A 10490-nucleotide genomic window follows, 5' to 3' on the forward strand; every position below is an offset into this window, starting at 1 on the left:
CGTCTTATTGGATTCCTCTTACTGTAAGTGAGAGCCGCGGGGGGACAGAGCACCTTGGTGGAGAAACAGTTGCTCTCTTCACATAAAATAGAGAAATATGGTTGATTCTGTGTGTCGGGAAAGGGAAGGCAACCAAATTAACAAGTGAAAGAAGAAGAAATATTAACTTAATGCAGCAAAAATGAGTGAAGACAAAAAGAAATATGGTAAAATCAGTTGTAAACATAAAGCAAGATGTAAATAATAAAAATGAAGTTTTTCCATTTTTACACTGAAGATCAGACTTTTTAAAAGTTGAGATGTATCTTATGTACAGGAAATGAAAAACAAAATGAAGAAAATAAATAGAGGTTTTGCATAGCACATGAAATAAAAAAGAAGGCAGACAGACAGTATTACTATGACAAGGTTAATTTTCTCTTTTTTATATATATTTTTACATATAAAAATATTTTAATCTTAAATATTAGACTACTAAAGACAACATTTAGTCATATACTTCACCACAAAGAAAACTTTAACATGTTCAAAAAAATGGAGGTTTTATAGGCCATATTTTCTGAGCATACTTAAATGAAATTTAAAATAACCAAGGATCAATAAAACCTCCTACCTAATCAGGTCAAAGAAAAAGGAAGAAAGTCAAAATACAAATTATAGACATCTAGAAGAAACAAAAAAGAGAACACTTCGTACCTAGCCCTGGAATAGCTACAGCTCTAGTTAGAGGAAAATTCATAGACTTAAATATTTTAATTAGAAGAAAAGAAAACTAAAATAAAGGAACTTAGCACTTACCTTAAAGAATTAGTACAAGAACTACAAAATCTAGGAAGAAGACCATAAAACAGATAAATTTCTTTAAGCCTGATTAAGAAAGGAAAAGGAAGCAAAAATATTCAAAAATAGGAATGAAAAAGAAAGCCTCATCGTTAATATAGATGCTATTAAAGAATTATTGGAGAATAATGGCAACTATATGGCAAAAGGAAAAAAGGCCAAAAACTTAGACAACAAAGATAATTTAAGCAAAATTTCCAAAATTGACCTAAGAGGGGAGGGAAAAAAATCTTAAGTAAATCAGTTACCAAAGGGAAATTTTTGAGGGACTTACTCATACTATCAATAAAGGCATCAGGTCCAGGTGGGTTCTTTCTAACCTTTTGAGACTGGGAAATTCTGGTATTATTAAACCTTTCCAAATGACAGAAAAAGAGAAAGTTCAACAATTCACTTTTTAAAAATTCTTTCAATATTTTATTATAAAATTGGTTCTTGAGACACCAACTGGAGTACAAAATTGCCATGTATGTAATTTACACATTTGGGGCAAACATTTATAAAATACTTTTTTTTTTTTAATGGTGAGTTGAAAGTGTTCTTTGAGAAATAGGAATCAAAATGACTAATTTTACAAATGAGAAATCTGTGATATGGAAAGAACTTATTGAAAATTATACCCAATTAGTAAAAGAGGCAGGACTAGACGTTGGTATTTGTTCATATTTCCTTTAGCCTGTGTCTTTTTTTAATACTTTATTTTCCAATTACAGTTGACATAAAATATTACTAGTTTTAGATGATCAGACATTTATATAACTTACCAAGTGATCCCCCCAATAAGTCTAGTGCCCATCTAACACTATACATAGTTATTACAATATTATTGACTATTGCCTCTATGCTGTACTTTACATCCCTGTGAACAATTCACTTTTAACCGAAACTTAACAACCTTGCTTATTAATACAAACGCAAAAATTCTAAAGAAAGGACTCTATTTTACCGGTAGCACAGGGACCCTTTTCCTAGCCCTGCCCCAGGCCACCAGCACTTCAGGTATTGGGGACCACTGTAATAATAATGATGCTTTACATTTTGTTGTAGAAAGACTTTTTCCATGTTCTTCCCTGTGAAGTAGATAAGACAGGTATTTTTTTGAAGGCAAGCTCAGTATTACAAAGTAAGAATTAAGGAAAGAATGAAGTTGTTCTTGTCTCCTGCTTCCGTTCGTTCCCTTTATCTGTTATGAAAGCAAAACCTTCTCCTTTTACTTTAATTTGCTTGATTAACCAAATGAATTCAGAATGCCACTCTGGAAACAGTCCTGAAACACTGTCAGTTTTAGGAGAGGGTTTCCATTAAGAATTAATTGAAATTTTTTATTTTATTTACATAAAATGAAAATTTCCAATTAAATTATTTCAAGAGTCATTTATTTTTCCTTTAATTTCATTAGTGTGTTTTTTCCCTTTTTTCATTTCTTGGCTGACCCAGGCCTGGAGCTTAGGGGAAATGATGGGGCTTGTCTTACACACAAGTCCTATGAATGCTGTGTTTCCCTCCCCCTTCCCCAGCTCAGCACCCACCCATCCACGCCTGACAACTGGGGAGACACATACACACACACTCACCACATACTCACACACAACGCAGTACGCTTTTAGCTCACCTTAGCAGGAAGAGGGGCTTGTGGGTGGCAGGAAAAAGCAGATGGTCTGTTGCCCTGGGACTTTATCTATGACAGTATTCATACAGGAGTGACCTGCTGGGTACGACTTTAGATATTTATAATTCTAGGGTGTTCTCTTTGTCCCCACTTGAAAATAGTCTTGAACCCTCCTTTCCTTGATACTTTTAAGTGTTCTCTTGCAAGGTGTCGGGATTTTAATTTTGAGAGTGGTTGGGTTTTTTTTTTTTTTCTTCCTGTTCTTTCTCCCCCCAGAGGAAAGAAAATACAAATGCCACTTGTGCCCCTATGCTGCTAAGTGCCGTGCAAACCTGAACCAGCATCTGACCGTCCATTCGGTGAAGCTGGTGAGTACGGACACTGAGGACATTGTCAGCGCCGTCACCTCTGAAGGCAGTGACGGGAAGAAGCACCCTTATTATTACAGGTGAGCTGCAGGTGGAACCCACTAGTCCAGCATTCCCAACACTCCCTGCCCATCTGCGAGGGCACATGTGACAAGGCGCCTCTTCTCAGTCACCGTGATGACCTTCGTTTTAATACTTGCTTTGCTTAGATGGAACCCTGCAGTTGCACTGACTCCTCTCTTGGCCTGGGTGGCCCTCGTAGAATTAATTGAAAGGGAAATGGTGTTGGAGGTGGCTCCTGGGTAGAGCTCAAGAGAATGGCAGGGTTCTGGGGGTTACTAGCTTCTGGGTCTGTGCAGCTGGCAAGCTTCCACCTTTGTAACTGAGCACCTTGGTGCATCCTGAGAACTGTCCCAAGGAAAAGACGACCAGGAAAAATAAATCTGAGAACTGCGGAAATAGCCCTGAAAGCATAGTGCTGCATATTTTCCCTGAGTTGTGTTGTCCTTTAGTACCTGGAATTGTATGGTCTTTTCCCATATTCAACCATGACTCAGTGTTTGGTTTGGTTGCCATAAACCCCCAAGCTTCAGGCTCTCTACCAAATCTTGCCCCAGAGAGGGGCCGTACAGATTGGTGGAAACTTGCTTTGGCACAAAGTGTCTCCATGGATGAGTGGCTTCTATCGGGAATTGTCACAGACAGGAGTTCCATCCGACGACCTGTACGTGCGTTCATTCCTACACGGAAGGTTCCCGGAGACAGTGGGAGGCTCAGCGCGTACGCAGGGTGCGCCGGGTTTATCAGTGGCCCAGCCCGTTAATGTCTGGCAAGTCTACACCGCATCCCTTAGCCCAGAGGAATCAGTTAGGAGACGTGCAGCATCTGGAATCTATAATTTTTAATTAACTCTATGGTTATTTAGTAGCGTCATTATCGCATGTATGGGATTGTTACATTATGCTGGCACTTAGTCCATTTGGCACAGTGACCACGGCAGAGGCACCCCAGCGAGCAGCGTTGTCTAATGCAAAGCCTTCTGGTGGGGAGGGAAACGTGTGCAAAAAGCCCCGTTTTCTCAGTGTACTGGGTATAAAGGGGTCGCTTCCATTTAGAACACCTCTCTTCTCTCTCCCCCTCTTGTCTTTCGTCCTCGCCTACAGCTGTCATGTGTGTGGATTTGAGACCGAGCTCAACGTCCAGTTCGTCAGCCACATGTCGCTGCACGTGGACAAGGAGCAGTGGATGTTTTCCATCTGCTGTACTGCCTGCGACTTCGTCACCATGGAGGAGGCAGAGATAAAGGCGCACATTGGCACCAAGCACTCAGGTGACCCTTCCTGCCGGGCCTGCTCACGCTTCTCTCCTCCGTCCGTGCCTGCCCACCTGGCAGACGCCTCCTCATCGCCGCGCGACACAAACATTCCCATCCTCAGGAGGCAGGACCCCTACACACAGAGCCACATTTCCCCGTAACCACAATGCCATTGCCTTGCACGGCTTTGTCCCTCGCTGACCCAAAAGACTCACCAGGTGGGACAGCGGAGAGGTGCTGAGCTGTTTGCTTGTCCGTCATCATCACCATCCTAGGTAACAGCCATTGAGGTCCCCTGGGCTTGCACTGTGGCATGCTGGGACCCGCGTAAGCCTCACAGCCACCCTCTGAGGTCAGTACTATTGTTAGCATACGATGTAGGCGGAGAAACTGAGGCTTAGCACAGGGGAGGTGTTCTGTCCATGGTCATCAATAGATGTGGCTCTAGGAACTCAGACCAGAAGGGCTTTCACTCGAGAGCCCTCTCTCTCTATCACTGCTGTCCTGGCAGCCCTGTGCAAGCCTTGGCAGAGGTTGAGTGTCTCTGTTTTGCTGGGCCAGGGCATTGTGCACTATTTCTGCAGTCTCTGCTTCTGGCCAGGACCCTGCGGCCCTGACACTCTCCCTAATGACGCACGGCGGGTCTGTTCAGGGGCAGAGAAAACCGGAACCTCCAGAAACAGCCCGATCGCTCTCGAGGCCACGGCCAGGACTTGGCCAGCGCTCGCCTTTCATTTCAGGCTCTTGCCATTCTGGCTAACTGCTTCCATTTAATGATGTTCACATTTTGACTTCATCATGCAATTATCCTCTCGCAAGTGATGGTTACAAATGACACCGGCGAGGGGTCATTATGTGAGAATGAGGAGGAGCTCCCCTGTGTTTGCAGGGCTTACACGTTACAAGCTGATGTTGCTGCCGCAGCCCTGGGGGTGGGGTCAGCCCCTCACATCATCGGCACTTGAAGGATTCGGGAAGGGAAATTTCCCTGACAGTTGTGCTGACGATGTGCATGGCCGGGAAGGATCTCTCGGTGCTTTTCCTGGCCGCATTGGCTCCGTGGTGCCAACAGCAATAAAAGCTTGTTTTTGTCAGTAAGTTGAGCAGCTCTGACTTGGAGGTCTGCAGAGAGCCATTCTGCTGAGTGAGAAGGTGCCATTTTTACAGTCGGTTTTCTGACCATAACCACATTAGCACCGTGGGCAGCAGGTGAGCTGGGAAACCCACGCAGAAGACAAATTAAAGTCAGCATTTCTGGAGTGGCGAGTGGAGAGAAAAGCCAGGAGCCTCTCCTCCATTTCCACTGGCTTTTCTGATATTCTGTTTTCTCTTTTCTATTACACCCCCTTTCTTCTATCGCTCTCCACCCCAAAGGTTTCCTAAACCCAGCTGAGAACCTTCCCCCTCCCTCCCTACACCTCAGCCCCCTCCATCACCACCTGACTTCAAGGAAACCATAGAAACCATAACGGCTGGAAAGAAGTCACTTAATTGTCATCCATGGAAACTTCACATTCACAATTAACTGATGTAAACACACTCATCTCCTAATTGCCACAGAGAACTCAGCAAAGATGTTGTTCCCTCTGAGGTGGCGGGCTCCTTGTCTAGCTGGGAAGCCTAGTCTTGCTCATTATCACTCAGAGCCCAGAGTGGAACACATTAAAGAACTTCCTGTTTTAATGCAGTAGAAGCCTTTACTGCTGCTGTTAGACAGTAAGCTTATAACCTGTTTCATAAGCCGGGGGCGCTAGCAAGTGGTTTGCTTTGTTTGTGTTGTTTTAAAGGGCCAGATAGCAAAAATTTTAGGCTTTCAGGCCACATAGTGTGTCACTACTATTCAACTCTTTCCCTGGGATTCGAAAGTAGCCTTAGACCAGGGGTGTCCAAACTTTTTTCAACGTTTTTTACCAAGGGCCATATGCAGTAAAATACACAAACAGCCGGGCCCCTCACTCGAGGTGAAGCACATATTGCCTCACCTGGTTTATTTAAGTAAACTAAATATATTTTTGGAATTTGCTGCGGGCCAATTAACAATGGATCGCGGGCTGCAGTTGGCCCATGGGCCGCAGTTTGGACACCCCTGCCTTAGACAACACAAAAAGGAATGGGTGTGGCAGTGCTCCAATAAAACTTTATTTACAAAGACAGGAGGCTATGGTTTACTCTCCCATCATAAGCTAATGGTCTCATAGTGAGGGTTTTGAGGTGTTTGAATTTGAAACAAAATATGTCAGTCTAAATCAGTAAATTAATAAGCTATGTAACCGCAGTGTTATATAATGCAATGTATGTGCTGTATGATACATATCACAATGTACATTCCTGAGAAGAGGCAGCTTACCGAAGTTGCAGCTGTAGCTCCAGAGCCCGGACCAGTACCTGCACAGTATAGGTGGGGAGTAGAGTCTTCCAGTGAGTGAATGTACGTGTGCAAGCACATCTCACATGTGTGTGTGCGCTAAGGAAGGAGATTACACAAACATGGCCCTGCTTGAACCATAGAGTCTCCTGACTTGTGTACATAGTCTATGTGGAAGAAGTTACTTGGAGTGGAGGACAGCACACGTTGGATGCTAGATCCTCACAGGGTTCTAGAACCTTACGTTGCCATAAACAGCACTGTGAATGTAGGAGCTATTTGAACTTCTCTGGGCCTCCATCCCTTCCCTGGATTTTTCAATGGGCAAGAGATGCCCAATGGGCCTCCCTGCACTGGAGCCTAGAAAGTCTTTCCAGGCAGGAAGCAGGGCAACCATAGGGCCCACCTCTTTGCTTTCCTGTCTCTCAGGAATCACTCTTCTGTACTGCCTGATGTCCTATGCTATAAAAACGATTGTTTGATAAGTTTTGCCTGGGTTTGTCAGTTCTTTCAGTAACAATGGGAAATCCCATCTCTGATTCGCCATCTTGAATGGAAGCAGAAGACCCCTGACACTAGATTTTAATGGCCTGTTGACTTGTTTACTTCTGGCTGTGAAGGGAAGTCCCCTGCACTGATGAAGAGCATGGCTGCTGGAGTCCTGTCCACTGAAATCTCTGCTTCCTCACCTCCTGGCCATGTGACCTAACCCAAGCTAACCCCGCTGTGCCTCCCTCCCCCATCTATAAAATGGGGGTGATAACAGTTGTGTCTCAGCAGATTTTTGAGAGGATAGAATGGGATAAAGCACTTAGAGCATGCAACAGTTTCTGGAACTTGGTAACACATTCAGTACATCTTAGCTATTATTGTCATTTTATTTTAATTATTGTAAGACTTCCATAAATACTCGTCAAATGAATGAGGGCCTGCTGTTGGCCCCAAGTATCACAAGTGTCAGCACCAGAGGTTAACTGGGCCCCTAGTGGGTGCACTGGGGGAGCTGGAAACCTCAGCCTGTACTCCCTGAATGATGACGCCGTCATGAAACCCAATTCCACAACCCCCAATTGCTATTATTGTAGGGTTTGCATCTCCTAAGTCACAAACCTGTTTTTTGTCCCCCAGGGGAAGACAGGAAGACCCCTAGTGAAGCAAATAGCCCCTCGTCATCCTCCCTCTCAGCTCTGAGTGATTCAGCTAACAGCAAAGACGATTCAGACAGCTCCCAGAAAAATAAGAGCGGGAACAACCTACTGGTCATCTCTGTCCTGCCTGGGAGCCAGCCCTCACTGAATAGTGAGGAAAAGCCAGAGAAAGGTAAGGGAGAAGGCGGGTTGGCCTGCTTAACCCTCTCCAGTCTGGGGCGATGACCCAGTTTGGAGAATAAGCCCTTGTCAGAAGTGGTATTAGAAAACAGATATTAGCCCTGGGAACACTCCTTTTGGTTTCATTTGCATCCAATACTGGGTGGCAGGATGGGGCGTGTGACGTTGACTCGGAAGCTGTATGTTTAACTTCATTTAGCACAGACATGCAGGGAACAGTGCCTGGAAGGGCATAGCTCGGGGAAAGGGGGAAGAAGAGGAATCTTGGCCCCACTCTTGCCCTCCCGTCCCTCTGCCCCATGCACCTGTACACCCAGCTTCGGTCCTTCCAGGGTTCGAATGCGTTTTTTGCAACTTTGTCTGCAAGACGAAGAACATGTTTGAGCGCCATCTGCAGATACACCTCATCACCCGGATGTTTGAGTGTGACGTGTGCCACAAGTTCATGAAGACCCCCGAACAGCTGCTGGAGCATAAGAAATGCCACACTGTCCCCACCGGTGGGCTCAAGTAAGGAAAGCAAGTACAGAACCTTTTACTGTGTTGTTATTAAATACCCTCTCCCCATCCCTCCCCGTCCCTCCCCTGAAGGTTTTCGGGTCTTGGAGAGGGAGAGTTTGGCATGAGGGGAGTGAGACAGGCACCTCTGCTGCCTTTAGCTGGCAGTGAATTAGACCTGTCCTCCAGGAGGTCAGCAGACATCAGCAGGAGAATCCATTGCACAAATAACCCGGGATTGTGAGCAAGCGAGAAGTCATGTTGGAGCGTCTCAACACGAGTCTCAGGAAGAGTACACGCATCCTACACTGCTTGAGTTTTATTCAGACTTGATTTTAGTGGACTCGGGTTCGTGTCCCCAAGTGTAAATCGTTACACTGTCACTGCACGTCATCCTATTTTCTAGGTGATTTGCCGTATATCTTTTAATTACAACCACTCCATTCACACCCCCAAATATTGGAACCTTGCCAGTTTGAACAGCCAGGAGGCAACGTTCTTCATGCAAAGCCCATGTGCCTGTGGTGTTCCTGCAAACATGCCTTATGCTTCCCAGGAACCGGAATTGGGATCTCCCCACATGAGATCTGACCTTTTCAGTCACATGATATTCACAGATCCCCCCAAGCCCCAAAGACCTAGAGCATTCGCATCATCATTAACCAATATTTGCAAGAAGCCCTCTGGTCTGAAGTGAGACCAGTCAGTTCTTATCAAATGCACTGTGTGTCTGGCTTGATAATAGGTGTTAAAGAGCAAACAAGGAACCAAACCTAATTTCCACCCTCAGGAAGTTTATGTCCTAGCATGATCAAGATTTAATCTTCCTAGTGATTCTGAAATCAGGGTCCCTGTTCACAGGGCACTTATGGTTTAAGAAAGAGAAAGAAACGTATGTCATTGGACACAGAAAGACACACAGTTTTCAAGGCATAATTATTCACGTTTAGCTGAAATGATCATGTAATTAAAAGAATAAAAATAATTACATTTTACTTAATATAAGAGGGAAAAAAAACTTGCTTTAAAACATTTTTAACTTTGAAACTCACAACCTGCCAGAGGGAGGGGTGGCCTGACTTTCCTGAATAGGCATGGGATGCAGAGACCCAGAACGACCTGGCGTCAAGTGTTGGGGGGCAATGCAGGATTGTCTCCCCCTGGCTCCTGCCTGGTCAGGAGGATGCTCCTCAAAGACTTTCCCAAGCAGAGGAGTCAGGGAGCAGCATCAATTGTCAAATTCCATTTTGTTTCAGTCTTGGGGTGGGGGGCGCTTAAGTGGGAGGGGGAGGGGAGGGGGGGCTCAAGAGATGGGGGAGGGGTAGTTCTCATTCAAGACAACCCATAAATGGGAAATGCCAAGCAAGAACTTATTTGAGAATCTGATTTGGTTTGGTCCCACTGTCCCTTTCTAAATATGTGTGTACTCCTATATGGGAAAAAAAAAAAAAAAGACCACGTATTTCTGTGGTGGGACTAGTAGTGCTCACAACCATTAACTCTGTCACAACCCAGTCACAACCATTAACTCTGCGGCCCAGCCATTTGTGGCTCTGCCAGTTAGCCTTTCCTCCGGGACCAAGGGCGTCCCAAGCCTCCGAGCCACTGGGGAGAATGCACAGTGATCGCTGATACTTTGCCGGTACAGACACTTCCCATGCGGTGCTAACGGTCCCCTGTGTAATAGTTTATGTTCTAGGATGACCAAGTAGAAGAATACTTTGAAAAAATTGATAATGCCTTCTGGCTATACAGTGAGTCTTTTTTGTTTTGTTTTGTTTTGTTTTTGTTTTGTTTTCCCTTTGCCATACCAGAGAATTAATTTGCCTGAGAGAGTGTCGTTACGATAAATAATGGGAACATGCAACACCCTTAGCACTTTCCCTGAGCAGCGCAACAAAGATTGAGCTGTGGGTCACAGAAATGTCCTTAAAATGAAACAGACTGCCGATGTCTAAATTGCTTTTCTGTGATGGAACTGCTTGTACTCTATATCCTGTTCATAATGCAGATCAAATAAGATTATACTATTATTTTTCTTTTGCCGTAGCTCAGGACAGTGGTGAGTTTCAGACTCCTCTAGGTAAGGCCCAGCTTGGCGTAGGGGTTGTGTGTGCACCTGACCTGGGAATGGGCTTTTATTTCTCTCGTGTGCACTCTTCTGTGA

General features: G+C 44.8%; 1 protein-coding gene across 11 annotated transcripts in view; it reads left to right on the forward strand.

Moving 5' to 3' along the window:
- ZNF827 (zinc finger protein 827) overlaps nt 1-10490 on the forward strand; it is a 153427-nt gene that overhangs the window by 137620 nt on the left and 5317 nt on the right. The window contains exons 10-15 of one of the 11 annotated variants that reach the window (XR_012498201.1): nt 2726-2897; nt 3981-4147; nt 7626-7817; nt 8143-8335; nt 10011-10077; nt 10374-10406. Coding sequence is in view for 10 of the 11 variants with exons in the window: in XM_074338465.1 (XP_074194566.1) it covers nt 2726-2897; nt 3981-4147; nt 7626-7817; nt 8143-8335; nt 10011-10035 (749 nt within the window). In the remaining variant the exon portion in view is untranslated. Of the gene's footprint in view, nt 1-2725; nt 2898-3980; nt 4148-7625; nt 7818-8142; nt 8349-10010; nt 10078-10373; nt 10407-10490 lie in introns of all 11 variants that reach the window. The other 10 variants (XM_074338471.1, XM_074338466.1, XM_074338465.1 and 7 more) reach the window with 10 other exon arrangements.

This window comes from Rhinolophus sinicus, linkage group LG07 (assembly GCF_036562045.2).
Source record: "Rhinolophus sinicus isolate RSC01 linkage group LG07, ASM3656204v1, whole genome shotgun sequence".
NCBI lineage: Eukaryota > Metazoa > Chordata > Mammalia > Chiroptera > Rhinolophidae > Rhinolophus > Rhinolophus sinicus.